The 25,735-nt window shown below is 44.4% G+C and overlaps 10 protein-coding genes across 10 annotated transcripts; 6 read left to right on the forward strand and 4 right to left on the reverse strand.

Annotated features, from left to right (window-relative positions):
- Positions 1–1,660: 1,660 nt before the first annotated feature.
- LALA0_S16e00100g (LALA0S16e00100g1_1) lies at positions 1,661–2,659 on the forward strand (the record flags this gene model as incomplete). Its single annotated transcript, XM_022775233.1, has 1 exon — positions 1,661–2,659. The coding sequence occupies one exon, from the start codon at positions 1,661–1,663 to the stop codon at positions 2,657–2,659; it is 999 nt and encodes a 332-aa protein (XP_022631184.1).
- Positions 2,660–5,434: 2,775 nt separating this feature from the next.
- Positions 5,435–6,562, forward strand: LALA0_S16e00122g (LALA0S16e00122g1_1; the record flags this gene model as incomplete). Its single annotated transcript, XM_022775244.1, has 1 exon — positions 5,435–6,562. One exon carries the CDS (start codon positions 5,435–5,437, stop codon positions 6,560–6,562), a length of 1,128 nt encoding a protein of 375 aa, XP_022631185.1.
- Positions 6,563–6,948: 386 nt separating this feature from the next.
- Positions 6,949–8,097, reverse strand: LALA0_S16e00144g (LALA0S16e00144g1_1; the record flags this gene model as incomplete). The annotated part of the gene is made up of 1 exon (XM_022775255.1): positions 6,949–8,097. The coding sequence occupies one exon, from the start codon at positions 8,095–8,097 to the stop codon at positions 6,949–6,951; it is 1,149 nt and encodes a 382-aa protein (XP_022631186.1).
- Positions 8,098–9,898: 1,801 nt separating this feature from the next.
- LALA0_S16e00166g (LALA0S16e00166g1_1) lies at positions 9,899–11,680 on the reverse strand (the record flags this gene model as incomplete). Its single annotated transcript, XM_022775266.1, has 1 exon — positions 9,899–11,680. One exon carries the CDS (start codon positions 11,678–11,680, stop codon positions 9,899–9,901), a length of 1,782 nt encoding a protein of 593 aa, XP_022631187.1.
- A 2,274-nt stretch (positions 11,681–13,954) lies between these two features.
- On the forward strand, positions 13,955–14,215 carry LALA0_S16e00188g (LALA0S16e00188g1_1; the record flags this gene model as incomplete). Its single annotated transcript, XM_022775277.1, has 1 exon — positions 13,955–14,215. One exon carries the CDS (start codon positions 13,955–13,957, stop codon positions 14,213–14,215), a length of 261 nt encoding a protein of 86 aa, XP_022631188.1.
- A 726-nt stretch (positions 14,216–14,941) lies between these two features.
- On the forward strand, positions 14,942–16,225 carry RCH1 (LALA0S16e00210g1_1; the record flags this gene model as incomplete). Its single annotated transcript, XM_022775288.1, has 1 exon — positions 14,942–16,225. The coding sequence occupies one exon, from the start codon at positions 14,942–14,944 to the stop codon at positions 16,223–16,225; it is 1,284 nt and encodes a 427-aa protein (XP_022631189.1).
- A 314-nt stretch (positions 16,226–16,539) lies between these two features.
- On the forward strand, positions 16,540–17,118 carry LALA0_S16e00232g (LALA0S16e00232g1_1; the record flags this gene model as incomplete). The annotated part of the gene is made up of 1 exon (XM_022775299.1): positions 16,540–17,118. The coding sequence occupies one exon, from the start codon at positions 16,540–16,542 to the stop codon at positions 17,116–17,118; it is 579 nt and encodes a 192-aa protein (XP_022631190.1).
- Positions 17,119–17,134: 16 nt separating this feature from the next.
- Positions 17,135–18,781, reverse strand: BIO5 (LALA0S16e00254g1_1; the record flags this gene model as incomplete). Its single annotated transcript, XM_022775310.1, has 1 exon — positions 17,135–18,781. The coding sequence occupies one exon, from the start codon at positions 18,779–18,781 to the stop codon at positions 17,135–17,137; it is 1,647 nt and encodes a 548-aa protein (XP_022631191.1).
- A 456-nt stretch (positions 18,782–19,237) lies between these two features.
- YME2 (LALA0S16e00276g1_1) lies at positions 19,238–21,682 on the reverse strand (the record flags this gene model as incomplete). The annotated part of the gene is made up of 1 exon (XM_022775321.1): positions 19,238–21,682. The coding sequence occupies one exon, from the start codon at positions 21,680–21,682 to the stop codon at positions 19,238–19,240; it is 2,445 nt and encodes an 814-aa protein (XP_022631192.1).
- Positions 21,683–22,162: 480 nt separating this feature from the next.
- UBP15 (LALA0S16e00298g1_1) lies at positions 22,163–25,732 on the forward strand (the record flags this gene model as incomplete). The annotated part of the gene is made up of 1 exon (XM_022775333.1): positions 22,163–25,732. One exon carries the CDS (start codon positions 22,163–22,165, stop codon positions 25,730–25,732), a length of 3,570 nt encoding a protein of 1,189 aa, XP_022631193.1.
- Between the last annotated feature and the right edge of the window lie 3 nt (positions 25,733–25,735).

Below are 25,735 nucleotides of genomic sequence, written 5' to 3' on the forward strand. Positions count from 1 at the left end.
TTTCACAGCATGAGGCCCGAACAAAAAGATTTAAGCATTTGATATCTTGATAAACCCAGGTTCGGTTATAAATCACGACATAAAACGTACTTCAGTCCTAAACCGGTTAAAATTAGGCCTAGTCTCTCGCGTAGTCGGCAAGTGTCAAAAGCTTGATCTTATACAACCATGATCGAATTCCTTCTTATCAATCAGCGATTAAATATGGGTTTAGGCTCCTGGCCGCACAAGTCCTGTGGCTATCTGTTCGTATGCTGCACAGGTATCTCATTGCAAGATTTTTGATCAAACTTTCCGCTATTCTGCATTAAAGGTTTGAGGACGTTTCTACCTTGGTCTTTGCCTGGACCCCTCAATGCCTTGGTGGTAGGTACTGAGCAAAACATACTAGTGCGAAGCTCTTGTCGCTAACACGCCAACCTAATAAAGCTCCATCTTCTACTCTCGAGCAATTTCGAACATAAACGAGCCGCGGTTGAGTTTCAAAGGTGTAATTCCTACCTGTAGCAGCCTCCAAGAAACAAATCAATTTAAAGACGAGATGCACCCTGCTTTAAAGCCATTCAACACCTACTCATAGGCATCATTCTCTTCGAGCAAACTTTCCGCCAGGACTTGGTGAACCGTTTTGTCAGAAATATCAACGAACTGTCAAGAAAAGGAACCAGTCTCGGTATATATTTCCCACTGTGAGTCTTAGATGAGGCACCAAAATCTCCAGTGGGTCTGCACCCTGCATGGGTCCTACGACCGATGACTTTTTCTTCGGAAATTGAGAGTAATGTAAATCGAGCAGGTTTGGTAACAACCAAACAGAGTTGTATGTAGTCGACTGGTTCGGTGTCTCCAAAGAAATGATAGTAGGAGCAGACTTTAAATAAGACCCTAACGTAGAAATAGTAGGATCTTCAAAACTAAATCACGATGCCTGCCACTCAAGAAAATGCTACTCCGTCTCGCGGAGAGACGGTTCGATGACAGTGACAGAATTGACGAAATAACCAAGAAGCTTGAGCAGCTTGTCGTGCGTAACTCCTTACAAACAACAAGAATCCATGAAAATTCTTCAATTATGTTGAATACGTCGTTCTTCTTCCCATATCTACTTTCATTTTGTGTTCCTTCGGTTACAGACTGGCCTTTCGCCATTCGTCTTCGGTCACTCCAGGGCATATACGCTTGGAGGAAAATGAGTAGCCAGAACTCGTATGAACTGACATACAGCAAGTTAACACAGTTTGGGAAGATATCCTTATCGGCTATAGAACCAGAAAGTATCGAGTTCTTTCTTGATGGATCGATTCTTCTACAGACTTACTCCTGTATGTCTACCGGATTCCACAACGAGTAGAGAATGTGTCATATTGAACCTGGCACGTGACTCTTCGAGAGCAAAAGTACCCTCAGGGATGGGAAATCGAACGAAGAGGAATAAATTAGTCAACCTCAGAACTGCTCGTATATCCTATTATTCATAAAGCGCTCGACGACCAGGGACGCTAGCGGTGTTTCTACGTTAGACGCTTTCTGTGCCGGACAGCACTCCTATCAGCCAGCCGGCCAGCCAGAGCTTACAGCTTAGAGCTTTTAAAAGCGTTGACAAGTATAATAAAAGAGAAGATTCAAACCCTCAACGCTTTCACGTTTCGATTTGCCTTACATGTTCTCTACTCTATTGAGAAGTCTTGGTGAAAAAAGGGTTTGTACCATGGCTTCGCGGACTGAAATCAACGGATCGGGACTCAAAGCTCTAGATGCCAAGCGCGAAAGCTGTTCGCAGACCAAAACTCTTCACATCGCAAGACCAGAAAAGGGCAAGACATTGGCCGACTTTCAAAATATTTATAACAGCATTGCCGAAAAAATGAAAAGCGAAAGTGCTTACGACGATGGTACGGGTTATGGACCGGTCTTAGTTCGTCTTTCATGGCATTCTTCGGCCACTTACGACAAAAATGACAATTCTGGTGGCTCATATGGAGGTACATTCAGGTTCAAAAAGGAAGCTAGTGACGTCCTTAGCAAAGGTTTGGAAAATGCTACAAAGTTCCTGGACCCTATTCACAGCGAGTATCCCTGGTTATCACATGGAGATTTGTACACTTTAGGTGGTGTTACCGCCTTGCAGGAACTTGGTGGACCAAAAACGCCATGGAGGCCAGGGAGAGTGGACACAGGCCCGGAAACGGTGCCCGCTCACGGCCGACTACCAATTCCTGAAGGGAACGCTTCTTACGTTAGGAATTATTACGACAGGTTCGGATTCAACGATCAAGAAGTTGTTGCTCTTTTAGGTGCTCATATTTTAGGTAAAACGCACTTGAAAAACTCTGGTTACGATGGGCCGTGGGACGATGATACAAACATTTTCAGTAACGAATTCTTCGGAAACTTGTTGGAAAGAAAATGGACACTGGAAAAAAATGCGGCAAGCAATATGCAATACAATGCCAAAGGTGGCATTATGATGCTGCCAACCGACTACGCTTTGGTACAAGACCCGAAGTATCTGAAATACGTCAAGAAATACGCAGATGATCAAGATGCTTTCTTTTCGGACTTTAGGGACATTTACGTCAAACTCTTAGAAAGAGGTATTAGTTTTGATGACTCCATCGAGCCGCTCGTCTTCAAGACTTTGAAAGAGCAGCTAAAGTAAGTTGGGCGGTTATGAAGCCACTGATAAATTCAAGAACTGCCGTTATTCGCTCCAAGGGATTTGACACGAAGATTTGTCTAAAACTATTTATTATATTTACACGCTTAACATAGAGAACGCATCTCAGTGGTGTTTTTTGATGGCAAAGCTGCAACTTGACGATATCAGTCTATTTGTTGATTTTGTTATCGAACATGGTAACATTTAATGTTCAATGAAATACGCTTCATTGATCGCCCTGATTAGCAGGATATTATGGCCAGGCACTCTTAAAATCGCAGTCACCATGACTAATGCCAGGTTCAAATTTTGATGCGAGAATGAAGTACAGCTGCAGTTGAAAAGTATGTTGTACACCTTCTCACGCCGCTGCATGACTAGCTTTAGTTTTCAAACTTTGTTAAGGAAGCCACAGAGGATATTGTCTATTAGTATTTAACCGACATTGCTAGCATCAGTAATGCCACCATATTCGACGCAGATGGCGAACCTTGGCGGATACAGGAGAAACGATTTACCACTTTTGGAAGCGCTGAGGAAGGTAGCGATGACAGCGGTCGACTATTCGTTTATCTGGTTAGATACTAAGTATGTTTTATGTACTTAAAAGCCTGCTGTTAGCCCCTACATAAGAACAGACTTTTTCTGTGCTAGACTTAGTAGTCTGGACACGTTGATTGGACTACAATCGTTCCAGCAAAGCAGAAAGCTAGAATTATCAAACTAATACTGATTTCGAAAGTTAATGAGTTCACGCTACATTTTTTCGAAAAAGGTTTTTTAGAGATGACCGGCAGTTGTTAGTTTTTTATGGCTTCATCATTGCCGTCAGCTCCTGCTTTCAAGTTCAATTGACGAAGACGTCATTTAAAATGAGGATACATCACTGACCTCCCTAACAAACGATACGTATATTTCGGGATAAATTGTGTGTAAAATTTAGGAATCATGACATTTGCACCGAATTCGCTTGAGCCTTTTGATGACCTCAATTGGCACAGATACGAAGCGCTTTTTCGCGACAGTTTCAAGCGTTTCTTTACCCTCTGAATCGATGCGTTACAGGATTCCCTTTTCAGCATCTTCGTCCTCGAAGTAATTGTCATTCTATTTGACTATCTATTCATACAGCTCTCGCGAACGGCGGTGATGCTTCGCGGTCGTGGATGCATAAACAGAAAACGAAACCTTCAATTCTAGCAACTTGTACAAACTAGTGATGAAGATGTCTGGTACGTGGCAATTTTGCTTCTCCACTGAGTCCTCAATTGAGCTATTGTTCGTGTGCATAAAACTGACTCAACGCTTGTACCTGTCCTCGAGGCACCGGACTTAAAGGCAAATGTTCGGCACGTAGATAGCACGTAGGCGGGATATGAATTGTTACCATACGATGACACTCTAGAGATGCATTCTCGAGTCTCACAACCAGTGTTAGTACTTCCGAAACCTCTTTCTATGTCTACGACCAGATTCATGCCAGAAGTATCTAAGGCAGTTATTACGGTGACGGTGATAGGATTGATTAACTAATCAAGAGACTTGACTAGATACAAATCATCGCGCAGCTAATCAAAATGACGCCGCACAAGCATTAGATGGTATCAGTAAACTCAGTGTCATTGCACTCAGGTTGAGAGAGAAGCTTTCACTTGTTTGCTTCTGGCCTACAAAATCAGCTCATATCTGCTATATCCAACACAGCGAAATAAACCTACCCACGATACAGGGTCTAAAGACGAGTTAAAACAAAACTTCAAAATTAGGGCCCGAAGACACCCATCTTCAACTAAAACTCAATCTGTTGGACAGGAATCAGCACTATTGCCCAACTTCTAGTGTGTCGTTACGCAACTTGGTACTATCAGCAGTCTAGGACAACGTAACGTTTCAAGTAATTCGTCAGCAGTCTAGGACGACGTAACCTTTCAAGTAATCCGCCACCTTCATTTCAAATTGTACTTCAAAAGCTATGACTCCGGTGCCCATTTTCTGTGAAGTATCTGTCATGTGTCGTAGAAATAATGATGCCCGGAAATTTCAGGAACTCCAGTTCAATATCCTCTGAACTCGAAAATCAATTTGGATCGTAGGTTCGAACCAAAAAAGGACCGAACATTTCATTAATAATCTGACATAGCTGTGCAACTCACGCCTTCATCCAACACTAACGAATCTTAAACGACTCTTTAGTTTCTGTCATTCATATATTCTAAAGTCACGTAGTTTGTGAGTTGCCAGCCGTCTGCCTTTGTTCCAACAACTCTCGTACGCATGGCGTCAAATTCATCACTAAGTGATCATAGGCACGTGATATATGACAGTGCATAGTTTATCTACCAACCACAGATAAAACAAGATCTCATTTCCGCTACCCCGCTATAGGTAGCTGTATCTTTGAACCAGGTTACTCATCAGAAGACACAGAAACCGGAATTTGTTCCCCTCAGTAAAGATTCCGTGGGTTTTCCTCTTTGGTACAGCTCCGTGGATGTTCTTCTCCGTGACAGTTCCGGCGAGCTAGTAATAACGGTAATCACATGTATGAAACGCTTTCTTAACTTTAGAATCGGAAGTAGGTGGATGTAGTGTCTGGTGGTGACATCGGTGGACACCCTTTCGCAACAACTACGAGAGGTTTTGTAATCAACGCTGAAGCTCAATGCGCCTCCAACATGCCTGAATTAGTAAGCTGTTTTTAATATATACAGTCTGAGCTATTTCCATCGCTCAGCATGTCGATTGTACCACCCCAAACTATCCAAAATAACAGACATGGCTGACCTTTTTACGCCAGCACCAGAACCTCCAACTGAACTTGGGAGACTACGCATTCTATCTAAAAATGCAGGTATCAGAGTTTCGCCCCTTGTGCTAGGGGCAATGTCAATTGGAGATGCGTGGCAAGAAGTCATGGGCTCTATGGACAAGCAGCGTTCCTTCGCCTTAATGGATGCATTCTACGAAGCTGGTGGCAATTTTATTGATACTGCGAATGTATATCAAAATGACCAATCTGAGGAGTGGATAGGAGAGTGGATGGCCTCGAGAAAAATCCGTGATCAGATTGTCATAGCCACCAAATACTCGAGTGACTACAAGGCATATCAAATCGGCAAGAACAAAAGCGCAAATTTCAACGGAAACCACAAACGTAGCTTGCACCTGAGTGTTAGAGACTCTCTAGTCAAGCTGCAGACAGACTGGATTGACGTCTTGTACGTCCATTGGTGGGACCAAATGACCTCTATCGAGGAAGTCATGGACAGTCTTCACATTCTGGTTCAGCAGGGTAAAGTGCTTTATCTTGGTGTATCCGACACCCCAGCGTGGGTGGTCTCTGCAGCAAACACATATGCGAGGGCTCATGGAAAAACCCCGTTCAGTGTATACCAAGGCAAGTGGAACGTGATGTCGAGGGACTTTGAACGTGAGATTATTCCCATGGCAAGAACCTTTGGCATGGCCCTTGTCCCATGGGATGTTATGGGTGGCGGCAGGTTCCAAACTAAAAAGACTTTGGAGGAAAAAAAGAAGAACGGCGAAAACATACGTGCTTTTGCTGGCCCAGCAGACCAAACTCCAGACGAGATCAAGATTAGCGAAGCTTTGGAAAAGGTGGCGAAAGAGCACAATACCGAATCCATCACCGCAATTGCGTTGGCCTACGTCCGGTCCAAAACTAGGCGCGTTTATCCGCTTGTGGGGGGTAGAAAAATCGAACATCTAAAGCAGAATATCGAAGCCTTGAGCATTAAGCTGTCTCCAGAGCAAATCAGTTTCCTGGAGAGCGTTGTTCCGTTTGATGTTGGTTTCCCAAGCTCTTTCATTGGTCCAGACCCTGCTACCACGGGGAAAAGTGGACCTTTGACTTCAATGTCAACTCATCTTGCCTTTGACTAGATGAGCCAATGTTTTTACAGTCTTATATTTAACATATATGTCACTCATGTCCATACAACGCTCGTAAAATTTATGTCACTAGATATGTCCACCAAGTGGTGGTTTGTGCGCTCAAAAATGATCAGCGAGCGTGCAAATCCATCATATATGGTTTGTTTGATATGCGGGCTTGAACACAAGGTCACTGGAGTTGTACTAGGGGCTAGCTTTTTTTCCTGATCAATTCAGCCAGGACAACGACTCTCATTCGATCCCAATGCCCGCCATGAAAAACTGCAATCCACTTTACTTCTACAAATGGTGCTAATACGCTATATATCGTTAATCATTATAGCCATCAATTGTCAATGGCAATAAATACCTGCATTTTCAGCCGACCACTGCGCTTAATAGTCGAAAGCGCGCTGCAAAATAGCAACAACCTCGTGCTTTTCAAAAGGGATAGGGTTTGTTGCATGGCATGCATCTTTCATAGCGTGCTCGGCCAATGCCTCGAAGTCTGCCTTCTTGACACCCAATTCCTCCAAATTTCTTGGGATCTTTAGTGCTTTGCACATATCCAACAACTTCTCAATCGTAGCATCGGCAGTGTGCGCTTTGCAACCTAAATGAATGGCAATTTCAGCTAGTCTCCTTTCGGTGGCCTCGTCGGCTTTGTTGAAGTACTGAACGTGGGGCAGTAGCACGGCGTTGCATACCCCGTGAGGAAGATGGTAAAAACCACCAAGCTGATGGGCAAGGGCGTGGACGTAACCAAGAGAAGCGTTGTTGAAAGCCATACCGCCCAAATATTCGGCGTAGCACATGTCAGTACGTGCCTTCTTATCAGAGCCGTTGAGGAAAGCTTTCTCCAAACTTTCTTCAATCAAGTCAATTCCTTTCAACGCACAGGCATCGGTGATAGGGTTGGAGGCCGTGGACACGTAGGCCTCGATACAGTGGGTCAAGGCGTCAAGTCCGGTGGCAGCAGTCAGACTGGGTGGCAGACCGTACATAGTCGATGGATCATTGATAGCTACTGATGGGGTCACATGGTTATCGATAATTGCCATCTTTGTTCTCTTTGCCTCGTTCGTGATTATAGTGAATCTTGTCATTTCTGATGCGGTCCCTGCAGTGGTGTTGATGGCGTACAGAGGTAGCCCGTTCTTCTTGGACTTGTTAACGCCCTCGTAGTCTTCGATAGATCCACCGTTGGTAGCAACTAGAGCGATCGCTTTAGCATTGTCATGGGCAGAACCGCCGCCGATTGAGACAACAACGTCTGAATTGTGCTCTCTTAGGACCTTCAATCCATCCGAGACGTTCTTTTCGTTAGGGTTGGGTTGAGTTTGGTCGTAAACAGCCACGTTAAGACCCAGTTGTTCGAGGGTTTTCGATACGGTGCCAGAAAGACCAATCTTGGCAATACCTGGGTCTGTCACGATAAGAACGTTTTTGAAGTCCGCTTGACGGATTTGCTTGGCAGCCTCTTCGATGGCGCCCTCACCGAAGAGGGAAACGGGTGGAATGTAAAAGCCGCTAACAGAGGGCATTTTCGCTAATTTTTGATTCAATTTTGGTTGATGATAGAAACTTTTTTGAGTACACATCCACCTCAGAGATGAGTCTCGAAAAGCCGCTGTATAAATATTCCCAAATATGCGTCCGGCTGGGCTCTTAGAAGCTGAAAAGAAAGTCGATCTCATTAGGCAGGAGACGAATACCGCCAGTCAACACCACCAGAAATGGCAGACAGATAACACCACTTGGCACTAAAAGCACGCGCCCTGGCACTTGACGCTACTATAATTCTTCACCATTTATAACCTCTGGGGTAAGTAGTTTTTTTTTTCGGGTCCACACCACTAAAGATTGCAGTTCACCAGACGTCGAGGCTCTGTGATGTTCTATCAGCTTCGTATACCTGACGAACCATCACTATCCGCCTAGTTCTGGAGCAGAGTGTTTTCGCATCTGGGTAGAAGACACATCTCAAAGAGTGGACAGTTAATTAGAGAGGAAGTTGACAAAATTAAGTCCGAGATCAGAAACCTCAGCTGACTCAAACTAACAACATGCTTTTGGCATACTTTTATGCGCACAATTAGGAAATGCAGCCTGGCTAGAGGGTTACCATCACGCCGATTGATTTCAAAGATGACGGAATTTTTTATTTTCAGTGACTCTTCGAGAAGGTAGCATATGTTCGATTCCTTGGAGTCTTTTGACATGTCAAGGAATGTAAGTATTATAGGCACTGATGTGCTGTTTGAAACGTTCGTCTTACGGAGTGTGAGGACAAATATGACCGGTTGTGATCACTTTGTCCTCGATTGTGAAGGTCATGGAGTAAGACGGCAGAAAGGAGGGCAAATATAGCGCATATGTCGTGGGACTCGTAAGACCATGGCTTTTGCATGCTCTCTTGTCATGAACTCAAAATGCAAACGACCCCATGTATTGCATTTTTCGCCATATTTCTTAGTGGTTCTTCATGTCAATGTCCTCGTAATGTCCGGTTGGCAAATTTTCGGATCATTTCGGCTTAGTTGGTCAATGCCATCTAATTTTGGGATGTTGCGTCCGTGCCGTTGACGAACAAAAAGCGTTTCACAAATTCTTTTTGAATTATTTGGATGTAAAGAACATGACCTTATGCAAAAGCTGAGACTTGCTTCAGATCCTCGCAAACCCTGGATTATCGTTCATCTATCGTTCAACAGTCCTGGCGTATGAAGAAACATGATCTTTGTGAGCTGTCTGACCCAAGGCCGATACGCCTGCCATCTTTACGTATTGTTCGAGTTATCTCCTCACGACTGTTATGACCACTGAATTGCATCAAGGCAAGGAAACCGAAGGTCTAACCACAATTTTGCAACCCCTAACCGCTTCTATTTCAGAGTTAGTAATCGCCCCCCTGTTTCTCTTCAGTTGCTTCTAAAATAACTATGCATCGATGTGCGGCACACTTTGTCCTGTCTCCCATGTTGACCGTATGTCTCCCTTCCTCTATGGTGATATGTGTTTTCATTAGGACCAACCAGTAACATGAACCCGCTTAATGCCTAGTTATTTTCGAATCCCAAGGAATTTGGACTCTCCCTGCCAGTACTGATCAATTTTCGCACATGCTCCTAGCTAGACTACGACAAAGAGTCCTTACACAGCAGTGAAAAATTATTGGATACCATTGAAGTGTTCAAAAAAAGTGCTAAGCATACGTTTGACAGCTCATCTGTATTTCCGAAAGGGTACATGGGTACCGTTAAAATTTGTTGACCTCGACCCGTCACGGTCTGGCCCTATATATCCTTGAAGATTGTCAAACAAAACATCACCAGCTGCAAAGTTTTACACTTCTTCCTTGCCCTCGCCAAGAATAATCTCGTCCGCATAATTATGAGGCTCTGCTGCATCCAGGACTTCGCACATATTAGCTTTGCTGTGGGGAAGCATACCCATGTCGGCCGTCTCTTTGTCTGAGAAACAGTTAAAGAAATCCACGGGATCATCCTGGCGCAGTTTTTCGTGATGGTTGGGGAACGCCTTTGTGAGACCGTAATACAGCACACCCGTCACCACGGGAATGAAGAACATGTAACCGTAATAGTAGTTCATCATGCCGGTGTTTACCTTTATTTCCGGCTGCGTTTCGTAGACTAGACCCGGTAATCCGAGCACAATGCCCACAATGAGTACCAACAGCGACTTCCAGTTAAATCCGTGGTCGTACCAGTACGCACCCTTCGGAGAAAGCGTAAAAAAATCAAGAAGTGTAATCTTGGATCTGCGAATCCAGTAAAATTCGATGACATTCAGCGTCACAATTGGCGTCACGAAAATACCGAAGGAGCTCATGGCGTTTAAGAACGCAGAAGAAGTGTTGAAGAATGTCCATGGCTGCACAACCCAAGAGACTAGCTGCACAAACAGCGTACCGCGAGTCACATTGATGTAACGTGGGAAAATACCCGCCAGATCCATCCCGCAGGGGTAACCGTTTTGTGTTAGGTTCAAAAACACCTGCGATCCCGTGAAACTGATGCCAATGAAAAAAGCTGCAGCCCGTCCTTTAGAGGAGTAGCTGTTAGAGAGCCATTCTTCCACGATTTCATTGGGAGTCCAGTACGCTGTGCCATAGAGACCTTTACACGCCGAAGCACACAGCATACCAGCGAGCGACACAAAAGTGCCCGGCAGGACGATACCAATGAACAAGCCTGCGTAACAACGCCAAGTGTTCGAACTGAACCGGGAGTAATCGGATTGGTTAGCGACAGCAGGAGAGATCCCACTGTACCAGATAGTCATGGCGTAAAGCCACGCCCATGAACGCTGGCTTACGGACAGGTTCACTTTTTTGTAGTAGAGCGGACCTGGCCCACCGTTGGTGTTCATGAGGTAGGCCAGCATGCCAATGATGGCAAACAAGGTCATCAAACAGGTAACAATTGATGGCACATTCACACGACTAGGTCTAACGTATGCAAAGGGCATCTGAACGAGCTGGAAACACAGGAACCCGATTAGATCCTTTTTGGCCATGGGAACGGACTCTGGAAACGTGTTCGCCATGTGGAGGTAGTTGTGGGAAAACGAGTCGAAGACCATGTTGAAACACAGCCCACCTAGCCAAGCCTGGTATCCGTAGAACACAACGGAAATACCTACTCGAATGATGATCCCTAGATAGGACCCGTAAATGCCAAAAACCATGCGCTGGCTCAGCGTGTATCCGAGGTGATACTTGACAGCCGGGTTAGAATTGAGAATGGTGAAGACGGCAATCAGCACATTAGCAATGGTCAGGGCGCCGATGGATTGCTGGATGTTAAGGTCCAGCGCCAGAAGGGCAGATCCCGTGGAGAACGTGGCCACGGCAAAATTGGGCAACCCCCAGTAGGCGAAAAACGACCAGAATCCCCACACACGTTCGGAGAGCCCTATGGGCTCCAGATCTGGGTTTCTCAGCGCAGACAGTGGTTTGTCGTCATGTGGGACATCCAGAAAACGTAGAAATTTTTGCAGTGTTGTTTGTGGCATCCGTTGTTTTTCCATTTCGAGATTAGTGCGGACAATTTCAACATCGGTGCAGCTAAGCAGGGACCGAATAGGACTGGCGTGCTTGTTCATTGTAACGCGCGAGAGGCACCAGAAGAGCGATGAGCCTTAGGGTGAACGGGTTACACTCTAGCATCGGTCTCTTCCCTTCATTCCTTCTGTTATATACACAATGCTCGAGTTACTGTCCACTTCATCCCGGGGTTCTCAGCTTTTCCGCTATACCTTACAATCACCGTTCTGCATTATCAATTAGATACGCTATGCAGGCTTCCGTGATTGGCACATTCCTATTTTCAAGGGCAGGAGAAAGCGATGAGTTGAATTGGAAGCAGATGGCGGATGGTGGTGTGTGGGTGTATCACTGGGCTAGGTAGGCATATGTTGGCATAGCTCGGATTAGCTTACTATGAGCTGTGTGCTGTGACATTAGTTGCTGCATCGCTGTGGGTGAGCATAGCGTGCTCCCACTAGCTACGGCTGCTCGTGCCGTACAGAGGTATGAAGTCCCATTCAGTTTTGGCAAGACTGCGCTCCAGAGCTAGCGATCGGAGTTACCTTCCTGAAATATAATAACGGTACATTTCGGTATCGTGCAATGGACCAACAAAGGCTAGTGGATATATGAGATTAGGCGATCATGGCGTGTCCTCACGCGTTTCAAGATTTCTATTTGGTTCACGCTCAGCCGTTTTTGATCTTATCAGCATACCAGCTTCTGAATGACTTGGCACACCAGCCTTTTCACGAAACTCGGTTTGTGAATGAGCTTGTCATAATCCTGGTTTCTTCATGGTGCCACCTCATGGATGGACAAAACCTGTACTTTTTTTCGGACACGACTTCATTGATGAACGGGACCTCCAGTTCTGGTCTTGAGATGTCAGTTTTTGGTGAAATTTAACACAGTCGCGCTCTCTTGAGAATATAGATTCGTAAACGAACACGATACGTCTGTTCTATTCGGGATGCGACATCATAATTGACCATAATACGCCCGGTTCACTTAAGATGTCAGTTTATGGATAAGCTTGACATCACTGCTTAATTCAAAATGCCACTTCGGAAAGGAGCTCAACAAAACTCCGGTCTCTTGAGGGATCAAGTTCATAAAAGTACTTGACATGCCCGCCCTCTTCACATACCAGTCCACGAATGAGGCTGGCACGCCCGCTCATCACCAGTGGTCGCACAGCCATTCACGGAGAAGCTAGTCTTATTGGCACCATAGGTCCTAACATTCAGCCAATCGCACTAATTTGTGCGTGGAGCAAAAGAGCCATTTGCCTCTTTTCTATGATCGATTGCTAAATTGATGTCAATTTTCAATTTTGACAATAAAGCGCGGAGGTGTTCATCTCTAAATAGTGATACTTTCGGAACCGAGTGCCGTTACCATTAATGATCATTTTCAGTAGCTCACGGGTCGTAGCACTTTAGAAATGAAGTCTGTCGCTTGTCTGCAACAGAAAGATGGTCCTTGTGAGCAGACTCAGCACTAGGATGTCTTGAAGCCGAAACATCAGTGATGACCATCGCCTGAACTGCACATTAGTGTTCCTTTGTAGCAGATAATACCCGGAAATGATACCTGCCACCATATACCAGGATTTGCACTAGATAGCAGCATCTTCTTTTGCTATTTAACTGCTACTTCTTTAGGTGCTAGCAATTGAAAGCTGTTTAGTTGTTTTAGTTCTCTTTTATCGCATTTCCACAGGCTCATTCGCGTTGATTCCAACGTGTGAAACATTTGAAGTGATATAGTCAAGCTCGCTGGCGCGTGATTTGCAGATAAAGCTCCGAAATTTCCAAACCTTCAGTATTCAGACTTTCAATAATTGTGATACTGATACTTACAGCGCACCAACGAGACCGTTTTCCTTGCTATAAGCGGTTGCAGTTTTAAACTCCTCAAAAATGATGATATGTGTGAAGCATTACAAAGAAGAATTCGTCACTCCTGTTCCCACCTTCTCAATTCATGTGTCGCTGCTAAACCCACTAGCTTTTAAACGAGCGACAAAAGCATCGCACTTGCACTCACACGAAGCTCTCACATTTTGTGCTTCATCTTTCGGTTTTGAGCTTATAGCTGACACCGCAGTGCTATTTTTTACTATATTCTCTACTTGAACCTCCGCTCGCTGAGTGGCTGTCTTCAAGAGATTCTGTCACATGACTTTACCAACGATTTTATCAGACAACCATAGGGCTGCTGTTCGGGCATGTTATCTGCAGGACAAGCATCGCAGATAAGGACCTCGAAAACACATAAAAAGACAAGTATACCAGAAGGAGACAGTTGCCAAGACTCAAGTATCCACTGGAGCTCATCGCAGAACCATGGGTTTCAAAGAAAAATTTCAAAAGTTTAAATACTACATTTCCGGTTCCCCCGTCAAGGGCGAACATTACAAAGACCCGCCTAACGTGAAGGACCTTCCTCACATGACTGATGCGGACGGTCAATTGGTTGCTGTGTCTTCAGGAAAGCGTGAGCTGTCGCCAGTGTTGAGTGCTACCCTTAACATTCAGAATTCTCACAGAGGTGAGCAAGTGAATGAAAACGATGACACGATCGAGGGTGCAATGGCAAAGGCATGATTTAGCCGATGCTGGTATTACCGCGCATTTATCCTGCTTCAGTCGATAGTAATTTGCAAACGGTCCAACGGCCAACACTTCAATTCGAGAGCAGTGCGGAAACTAACGCTAATTATAATCAAGCACAATGGTCTGCGGGTTCTATCAATTTAAACGTATGAACCCTTGGGGAATTTTTATATCACTTTGTATTAGTATGTCACTAATTCATCACTTTGTATCACTTTGTCGCTAGTTTTTTTTGCCCGTAATTGCGGACCGATTAGTGAAAAAAATCGGACGCTACATCTTGCGTGTATCTTGCGCTATTTTCTTACATACCGTGTCATTTTCAAACCATTGTCCGTTACCGCCCCGGAACAATCTTACACCACTTCTCCTTCATGTCATCAATCTAACATTTGCGGAGCGCTACATCGACCATTTAAAGTCTCCACAAATCGTCTCTCCATTTCGCCCACTTCCACCACAGCAGCGTGATGATCACATGATCAGGAGTGTCCCGGCCCGAGCATTCCGAGGTTCGCCGAGACTCAGTCAGTGAATAGTGCACCACCGATATCATCAACCATGCATAAAAGGGCATCGCAGATGGAAAGCTTGCCAAACAGGGTCTTCAAAAAACGTCCTTAGATGTAGGGCGATATCCACTTTTGACACCATCGACACCCTCGACTCAATAAAGCACATTATTGTTTTCCAACCGCCCTCGAAAACGAGCCCAAAATGACAGTCTCGTTTTCCAAAATCTGGCATTCCAAGCCGGTTGAATTCATAATATCGCAATGGTTTTTCATCACTCTGGCTGTTTTCATCGTCCTGGCACGCTTTGTACCGAATTTTGCACGCCAAGGTGGACTGATCAAGGCCCAATACACTATTGAATACGGCGCCGTTGCATTGATCTTTCTACAAAATGGGTTGAGCATGTCAACCAAAAATTTATGCCTTAATCTTTCCAATTGGCGTGCACATTTAGTAGTACTGGTTATGAGTTTTCTACTTACAAGTTCGATTCTTTTTGGGTTCTGCTGTGCGATCCAAAGCTCGGACGACTCCAAGATCGATGAGTGGCTGCTGGTAGGGTTGATCTTAACTGCAGCAAGCCCGACTACTGTGGCATCGAATGTGATCATGACCCAGCAGGCTAAAGGCAACGACTTATTGTGTCTGTGTGAGGTCTTCATCGGAAATGTCCTGGGTGGGTTCGTTACACCAGCTATCGTGCAGATGTACCTCAGCACGTCGCTGTTTGCATTCGGAAACCCAAGCAACGGCTCCAGTGTGCGTACGGTCTATGCTAACGTTATGAAGCAGATCGGATTGTCTGTCCTCGTACCTCTATGCGTCGGTCAAGTGGCTCAAAATGTGTTCCCCGCCCAGGTATCCTGGGCCCTTAAAACGCTCCGTATGAACAAGATTGGCAGCATTTGCCTACTGCTGGTGATGTTCAGCTCTTTTTCCACGGCTTTTTATCAGCACGCATTCACCAGCGTGTCCCACGTCTCCATGGTATTTATCGTTTTGTTCAACATCGGGATTTACCTGTTCTTCAGTGTTTTATGCTTCGTCTGTGCTCGGCCTTGGTTTATCCTCAAAATGTTCCCCGATGAGCCCAATGAACACTCTTCGAAGATGTACGTGTACGGGTACCGCGTGCTAAGACCTTTTTATTACAACAAGAAAGATACCGTGGCGATTTTGTTTTGCGGACCTGCGAAAACGGCGGCTCTGGGTGTTTCCCTGGTCTCGTCCCAATACGGCAGTGATTTTCCACAATTGGGGAAGCTTCTTGTTCCTTTAGTGCTATACCAAAGTGAGCAAGTTGTAACTGCGAAACTTCTGGTTCCACTCGTGAGGAGATGGGCAGCCGATGAAGACGAAGTTGGGTCGGCCAGCGAAAAGGACTTAGAGCAGGCGTCATCGGGTAAGGGCGACGCAACTGATAGCTCCGAAGTATCTCAAATTGCACAAGAAAACGACGTACAGAAACAAGGTGGGCGACAATAAATGTACAAGGGTCTTACGAGCTATGTAGAAACGCACTTGAGACTTGGCCGCGAGCTCAAGATGTATGTAATTTGATAAAAGCCAATGAATAATAGAATTAGGAGAAAACGTCAAACATCAGTCAATGCTACACGACTTCATCCCCAGTCCCTCTTTTGTTTTATCATTTTTCATGGTACTTTAGATTGTCTTGGGAAATTAGAATTTGACGCCAACGCTACTTATATTGCATACATCTTAGAACGGGCGAATTTAGTTTATCCCAGTAGATTCAATGTCTGACGTAGTCAATGTCTGCTTAATCACCCCGAGTTATGTCAAGAACGCTATTGTACACATTTGCTGAAGGGCGCCTAGGAAGGTGTATCCTGGTTGTTGATGAGTATAGGAACAATCTAGTTTATGTCAACTCTGATAAAGACAATCAACTGATTCAACTTGTAAAAAGACTCATAGAACGCCAATCGCATAGGTCAAAGGTCTCTTACGCGCTGTGTGTAGATTCTGACAATAAAGTGGCCGAGTTTTCTGTAATCATTGCCAATTTGCTCGATGGTAAAAGAATAGCGCCTCCAAAATACGAATACCTCTGTGGAACAGATTTTCAAAGGAAGGTATGGGATGAATTAAATAAAGTTCCTTGGGGTTGTACAACTACATATCACCGGTTGGCTAGGCAAATAGGGTCTCCGAATTCATATCGTGCTGTCGCAAACGCTTGTGGAGCAAATCCGCTGTTAATGGTTATACCCTGTCATCGAGTCTTGAGCTCAAATGGCACTCTTGGAGGTTTCAAAGGCGGAATACAGACGAAGCGTCAACTATTAAAAGCGGAAAAATGCTTGAAGAGCAGTGAATATTTCAATCCGGCGACGCGGCCCCCCTCTGCTTGAAAGCAAATGGAATGAACTAAACGCAAACAATGATTCCAATGGTTAACGTAACTACACCATAGACCACAGAAACGTAATTCATGTTGCCAGAACTCACCGGTAAACTGTATGGAAACGATAGGAAAACGAGACAGAAAAGTGCCCAGCAGATGGTTAAAATGTTAGGTATCAGTCCCGAAATGCCAACATTCGGCAAACGTTTGATGGAAACGCCGATTTCAGATAACTCGGTTTGGATGCGCACATAGAACGCTCTCTTGCCAACCCAGAGAAGAATAACGCATGGTATTGCGTAGCTCAGTAAAAGTAATGTAATACATGCCGTAATGATTGCATTAAAGGCGGTTGTGGAGCCCATGAAAATACACCCAATAATAGCGACCACCACCTGAGAAAAAAGATGAGCGTTGAGAGGTGCTTTCAGACTGGAATTTACCTTGCCAAAAAATCCCAGAGTTTTGCGAGAAACTGGTTTGTGCGGAGATAGCTTGGAAAAATCTCTTCCAATACTCCACAGGATCCTACTCTGCCACGTAACACTTGCAACGCCGCAGGTCAGTCCTGTTGAAATACAGCAGCACTGCATGAAGACACTTAGATTTCTGTTTTGTGTTGCTTGATAATAGATTTCTAGAATGGGTAAAATCGACTCTGTAACCTTTTCAGAATCTATAATGCAATAAAACATCCCGATGGCATACGTGAAACTTGTTAGAAATCCAATAACAATTGTGCATATTATTGCGCGTGGTACCAGTCTCTTCGATTGCATGTAGCCGACCTCATCAACCATATGTGTTGCCGAATCAATTCCGGCAAAAGCCCACAATGGATTAATGAGACCAACAATAAATGCCATAGGAGAGGAGCTCCAACCAGTTGTATTCTGGAAGTGACCAAAGATGTTCGAAGATTTGGGCCATTCGTTAACGTTGTTATTGCTGCGACAGACCATGCATATGATGAAGGTCGTTAGGTAGGTAAGAAGTGACAGATAAAGGCCAAATTGAGATAACGCTGGTAATATCGCTGACCAACAATTCACAAAGGTAATCACCACATTCAAAATCTCATAAACCACAAAGATATGCCAGTGCTTGAATTCATAATCTGGGTGGAGCAAGGAATGCACACCTAGGATACTTAATGCAAGTGACGAAAATACACTAGCGGATGTGAATACAGCTCCAAAATAATTGATAAATCCCACCGCCAAGGCAGCGGACCTTTGGAAAGGAGAATTAACAACTACACCTTTCGTTGTACATGCCCACTCCAGTGATTTCTCCTCTGAATCTTCTTCTGAAGAATTTGCAACTTCAATATTTTTCAACGTGAGCTCATCTTCCTTGCGAAATTCCAGCATCTTGAGAACCCAAAAGCAGGCGCCGCTACTGTTAGGAATCATTGACGAAAATTCAGCCAGAGTGTAGCCACACATCAAGGTGAAAATCATTCCGATTACGAGCCCGTAGATGATCAAAAGCGGACCACCACTTGACAGACCGACCACAAGAGATGAGGACACCCCCAGCCACGAGTTCGTCAATGAGAAGGCAATTCCCAATAGTGGGATCCATTTGAAGGTTTTTGGCAGCTTCTGTTCTGCTGAATCTGCTGTGAAGACTGTTGTTAAATGTTCTGATGATTTTGCCGACGACATTACAGATGTGTTTGCAATTTGAAAAACAGAATTGGTTTGGTCTCAGGCTGAAGGCCATCCTCCCAGATCCTGTATATATGTACATTTTCAGTCTCAATGATGGTGATCATGTTTGTTGAATTGTGTGTTGAACTGGTCAGCGGTTGTCAATTTTCAAAGTCATAATCATAAATACATGATTCAAGATGACTCAAGCATTTGAATTGTCAATAATCCAGGTTGCATACAATAAAAGCCGGTACAGAAAAGCCGAAAAATCGTGACAGTACAAAGAATTGATGGGTTGACAATTTTTCGTTCACCAAAGTTTCGACAGCCTCAAAATCCCCGCTGCTTTTCCTCAGCAAGTTATTCATGTTCTCCGTTAACAACGGCAACTAATGCACTGGTAGAGTCATCCACATTAGCATGACAATGGACTATATACAAGAAGTTAGAATGTATGCACACGACGGCTCACTTGGATTCAGCTGCCTTGGACAGCTGTTTGATCTTTTCCTCGCAACTGTTGATGCTATCGCTGCTAGCATCAATTTTGTTCGCTAAATAAGTCAACCTGCTCTTGAAAAGCTTTGTATCTGTAACTTTACCCAAAGATCTCAGTTCTTCCTCCCATTTCTGGATACGTTTGGTTTCAAAATTGATCACTTTTAACAGATAACCTGTTTCCAAAACAGTTGCAATCTCATTGCTCTTCAAAAGATACTCAAAAGCAGCCCTATAAAGAGGCTTCGCGGGTCGGATGTCTTTAAGCACGCCTCTATCTCTTGAGACAGTAATGAGTCCATTCTTCTCCAATTCCAAAAGTCCTGCCTCCGGTGCACTTTTGAATAAGGGTCTGAAGACGATGCTTTTGAAAGGTACCACAGGTTGCTTACTGAGCATTTCAATTAATTCCCAGGCTTGGGCGCTCCGGATTTGGTCGACGTTCTCCGCAAGAAAAATTTGAGTGATTTGCTCCAGTGCTTGCTCGACCATTTTGTCCAGCGCTTCTTTTGGATTTTCTCCTGATTTGACTCTTCTGACAAATGCTTGCAAGTCAAGCATTCTACCACCAAGAGGTTCGAGTGATGTGTCTATCTCATGCATCGTTTCCTCAGAAAGATCCACGGGTTGAGATTGCTTCTCGTCATCGACAAGGTCTGTATGTTCCAACGAAGCTAGAACATAAGAGCGGGCGGATTTCTTCGAAGCGTCCGACAAAGCCAGTGTCTTGAAGACTTGATTGGGTAAAGACTCGGAGAGAAGCTGGTTGGGCGCAACAGTTTCCGTCAAAAAGATTACGTGGGCGATATTCATTTGCACAAGCATTGCTGCCCAATCCGATAACTCTTCGAACGCAAAACTGTTCATTTCAGCTTTATCACTAAAACGATCGATTACAATCACGGGTTTCCTCTCAGGATGTTGCTGTAGATAATCTTCTTCCTTGACGCTGATGGCATCATCACCGCTTCCAATCATTGGGTGGTACCCTTTTAGAGCAACTTGTCTGATTGACATAAGAGCTGTCGTCAACATGTTTCTAAATTGAGTTTCTTTGCTTTCTGATAGTCCTGTCTTTTGCCCCGTTAGGCCTTGAACTGCCAAGTCAATGACATTGGTCAATGAATTGATCCATGGAAAAATAGGGAAGTAACCTATTTCAGCAGCAGCATTCATCAAAAACTTGGAGTCAGTTCTAGATTTAGTCAGCTTGTCGCAGTCTATGTAGAGGACATTTGGTCTATCGTGAAGTGTGTGTTGCACAACAAGATCGTGCTTTCCTGAACCTCTTGGACCTCTGACGATGACAAAAGTGTTGTTGTTTTCCTCCAACCACATTCTTAGGTCGCTCACTTTCTCTATGCGCTCTTCCCATAGTTGTTTCTGGTTGGTTTGCACATTTTCGGTTCCCAACAGGCTCTTGAACGAAGAGACAGTGTAGGAAGTGAATTTGAAAAAGCTTTTTACAAAATAGTTGTCCCTGGAGAGTGAAAACTGGTGGGTGATTTTCTGTTCAATGGAAAATTCACGAATCGGATCAAATACAAGAACGGCAGCAATCGACAGTAGAGCAATTATCAATGGCACCGCAATCCTTGTGTGATTCAGAAAAAAGTCTCTGAACATGTGTTCATTAGCAGGGCGTTCGTACTGGACATGAATTACATGGTTGTGGACCTCCATTCCGGTGACACAGTTTTTGGCACAGATTGCACCACGGAACGAGCGATAACGCAGAGTTGCTATGTTTTCACCCTTTTTAGGAGGGAAAATGTCAACGATTGTACCGTACCTTCTGAACAGAGAGTAGATCTCTTCCTCCGAGAGCGGTTGACCTTCGAATTTTATCTTGATAACTGTGCTAGGCAGCCGCCGTAAATCTTCGATCCATGGGGTACCCTTGACTGGGAAAGCAGCGGCCTTTGTAATGAAAGAAAGGAAACTCATCGATGACTCCTCAGCCGTATTTTTTTGGATCATCGAGTTGACTTCAGCTATGGAATATCTAGGAGGGACTAAAAACGTCGCGAAAACGCCTCCATCCCGCTTAACTGGGATGCTGGATCTTAACTCTAAGCCGTGTATTGGGTTGCTTTTGGGACTGGCGTATTCCATGATTTTCGAACGTACAGCGTCGCGCGACTGATTCGTGAGCAAGATGTTATACCATTGAGTGGGACTCCATAAAGAGGTTGCTCGAGGGTACACATTGTCGAAATATACTAGAGTTTCTTCTTCTGTTTTGTGTATCACACCTGTGTCCGTTGCAGTAATGGACTCCCCAGCTTGTTCGTCTTTTTGCTGAATCTCGGTGGAAACAAACCTTGTGCTCGATCTTATTCTCGAAAGAGAGAGTAAGCTCCGGCACGGAACTTCCCAGACAGACCTCAAGGGTCTTCGCAGCGCTGGGATCATATAGTTGATACTGTTCGGGGGACGAGCAGTTGTCTCTTCATATGTTTCGACAAGTTTATATCGGGTCGGGTACTCTTGCGTTTCTTCATATAACAAACTTGACGTATAAGGGCGAAAGAGAGAAGGGGTGATGGCCACGTGATACAAATATTATGTCTATATATTGACTTAGTTGTAGCTATAAAGAAGAATGACATAGATGCAAAGAGGCGAATTGAATGAGGAGTCACTTCCAGTACCTCAGGTCTTTACAGCACATACGTATACTGGTTTCAAGCCGCTTACCAACTGAACTTTGTTTTCTGAACAACAGTAAAAAGGAGTTCCTTGAGAGCACGTGCACATGACTTGTCTTTTCCGGGTAACTGTACAGGCATTTTAAGGGGAGCAACTTTCTCTATATGAAATAATGATTCAACCTATCGTCTAATCCATTTCGACGCTCAAGCTTCCTACAAAACGGCAAGCAAGCGAACAAGGATGACTGAAGAAGCGCCTGAAGACGCCACCGTTGGTAGTGTTGGTGAGCTTATAGAGTTGGGCAAATCGATCGATGATGTTTTGCCGTCAATCGATCCAGAGGACGTAGATTATACAGGGGCCTTTACATGGCACATACCTGATTGGAATGTTCTAACCGAGGAGAAACACACTTCTCCCCGTTTTAGAATCGGTGATTTTGAATGGAATGTTCTTCTTTTCCCCCAAGGCAATCATAACCGAGGTTTGTCGATGTATCTGGAGCCTCATCCCAAAGAAATTTCAAATGAAGAGGACAAATCAGTGCAACCTGAAGACCCAGATTGGCATGTATGTACGCAATTCGCAATCGGTGTTTCAAGGCCTGGCGAAGACGCCAAATGCCAACTCTTCAATGTATCGCACCACAGATTTTGTGCCACAGACACAGACTGGGGGTTTGCCACGTTTATGGGGCTAGAAACGCTGAAAAAACGCACGTCCTCACGCAACTCGGGGTTCCTGGTAAACAATCAGGTCAACATATCAGTTTTCGTGCGTACTTTGAAAGATCCCACCGGAGTGTTGTGGCATAACTTCCTGAACTACGACTCCAAAAAGCTTACTGGCTACATAGGCTTCAAAAATCAAGGTGCCACCTGCTATTTGAACTCGCTGCTACAGTCATATTTCTTCACCAAGCTTTTCCGTAAGGTCGTTTACAAAATCCCCACCGACAAAGATTCTCCAAACGACAGCGTGGCGCTGGCTCTGCAGCGATCTTTTTACCTTATGCAAAAAGCTCAGGATCCGCTGGATACTTTAGAGTTGACTCGATCGTTTGGCTGGGATACTGGCGAGGCTTTTACACAGCATGATGTCCAAGAGCTGAACCGTATTTTAATGGACCGTTTAGAGACAAGAATGAAGGGCACAGAAGTCGAGGGTGTGCTGAACGAGCTTTTCGTCGGTAAAATGAAAAGCTATATCAGGTGTATCAATGTCAAGTACGAGTCTTCGCGAGTGGAAGACTTTTGGGATATACAGCTTAATGTCAAAAACCTCAAAGGTGTCCAAGAATCGTTCGCAAACTATGTGGAAGTTGAGATGATGGACGGCGAAAATCAGTATGCCGCTCAGGACTTCGGTCTTCAAGATGCTAAAAAGGGAGTTGTTTTCGAAAGTTTTCCTTCTGTGTTACATTTGCAACTAAAGCGGTTTGAATACGACTTCACTTACGACCAGTTGGTCAAAATTAATGATAGATACGAATTCCCGGAAACAATCGACTTGGCACCTTATCTCGATCCTGATGTGAGCAAGCAACATAGCAGTCCCTGCATTTACAATCTACACTGTGTGTTGGTGCATTCCGGAGACATCTCCGCTGGTCACTACTATGCAATGATTAAGCCCAGTGTTGACGACCAGTGGTTTAGATTTGACGATGATAAAGTTTGGAAAGTGACTAAAAAGCAGGCTTTCGATGAAAACTTTGGGCACGATGTGTTGCCTGACGATAAGTTGAGAACCTTCACTCGAGAACAATACCAAAATTATCTCATTGCACGCCAAACGGGTGCCTATATGTTGGTTTATGTGAGGAAGGACATGGAAGACAAGGTTTTAGAAGAAGTTTCCGCCGGTGACGTACCTGAGCATGTTGTCTCTAGTATAGAGAAAGATCTTCAAGAACGTGAGAAAAGGAGAAAAGAGCTTGAAGAAATGCATTTGTACACAAAAGTGCACGTTCATTCAATGAGTAATTTTGTGAATTATCAGGGTTTTGATTACTCTCCCAATGAGAGGTCAAAACTTTATAGCTCAGAGTTGAATGCGCCAAATGAGTATGCGGTATCGTTGCGCACTCTGAAATCCTTGAAACTGAGAGACCTCAAAAGCGAGATCACGAAAACTTTAAACCTTCCCCGGGCGTGCAGCATAAACTTCTGGATGATGAGCTATAGGAAGAATTACACGTTGCGCCTCGAAACTGTCTTAAGTTCGGAGCTCGACAATCTGACCTTGGAACAAGTAACGCACAAGATGGGCATTTCGCGATCAACATCGGTGGACATTTTCGTGGAAGAGCCTTATTTGGAGTTGAACTATCTAGCCAAAACTGCGGCTGATAAAATGATTGAAGAAACAAGATTAACTACTGACGTCATTGCTCAACTTCGCAGTGCCGCTATGCAAGGGAATTTACCCGATTCATCATCCTATCTGAAGTCCGACGAAGAAGGCAGCCAGAAAACGCTCATTTTTCTCAAAGCTTTCGATAGCAGCGTTCATCGCTTACAAGGATTTGGTCATGTTTTAGTAAATCAAGACGACGAAGTGTCCACATTGTGCCAGTTACTGAAAAAGTTATGCGCGGTAAATTCGAATGAAGAGTTCTTTGAAGAGTTTCAACCTGACGCAATTGAACCAGTTGATGACAAAATGCAATTTGTTGCCTCTGAGCTAGTAGACGGAGACATTCTAGCATTCACATTAGCGGGCGACGTGAAAGGTACCGAACTTACAATCTTAGACCACTACGAGTTCCTCAGATACAGAATCAATATTACGCTAACAAGGGTGGCGAAAAGTGATGAAGAATATGCTATTGTGGGTGACACTAAAGAGACGACTCAGTTGAGTATCTGGATTTCAGCACAAGCCACATACGAAGAATTTGCGAGCTTAATAGCTAGCAAAACTGGGATCAATGCGTCAAATCTGAGAGTCTTCGCAATTTATTCCAATGGCCGCTTTGCTTTGAAGTCGAACTGCCGTATATCGGACTACCTGGTAAAAGATTATTCTCGAGATTCTATTCCCCCCTTCGAATTTGAAGTTCTTTCAATACCGCTCGAAGAATTTGAACAGCTGAGATCAATAAAGTTCTATTGGCTGAACGATAGCTATGTACATTACCAGAGATGCGAATTCCGGGTACAAAACTCTTCTACGATTGACGAGTTCATAATAAAACTTCAAAAGAAGCTTAACTTTGACGATGACCAGAAAAAAAACGTTCTCCTGTGGACGAACTGTGACTTTAAATTCCAAGGTATTCTTTCAGGCGATAACGTCTTTCAAGAACTGGCAGAGTCGTTTCTCTTTTTTGGTAGAGTGCTCCCGGAAGAACTTGCACTAGTCAACCAATTAGAGAATGCGTCAGCGGACAATTTGGATTTAATGGACGATACAGAGAGCGACAGCTTCGATGTGGGAGTAGAGCAAACACCTGCTATAAATGGCAAATTGGTGATCGTCATCCAGTACTTTAAGGATTTGGACAACAGACATGGCATTTCATTCCTTTTCAATTTAGTGCCAGGCGAGAATTTCTTAGAAACGCGAGACAGACTTCATTCTAAATTCGGGTTAGGGCGGAAGGAGTTCTCTAAAATCAAGCTTGGAATTACTGTAGGCTCCGATACTGGCCTAACATTCAAACCTCTGAGCGGGTTTACCGATGATGAGCTCCACGAGATCGTCTTATTCGACGTTTTAAACAATTTAGATTATATTTGCATGGACCACCCAGACCGCACCAGGACCCAAGCGTATCACGACAGACCAATGGTCATCAAAAACTAGGCC

The sequence above is a fragment of the Lachancea lanzarotensis genome, scaffold LALA0S16, assembly GCF_000938715.1.
Source record: "Lachancea lanzarotensis genome assembly LALA0, scaffold LALA0S16, whole genome shotgun sequence".
NCBI classification, from domain to species: Eukaryota; Fungi; Ascomycota; class Saccharomycetes; order Saccharomycetales; family Saccharomycetaceae; genus Lachancea; species Lachancea lanzarotensis.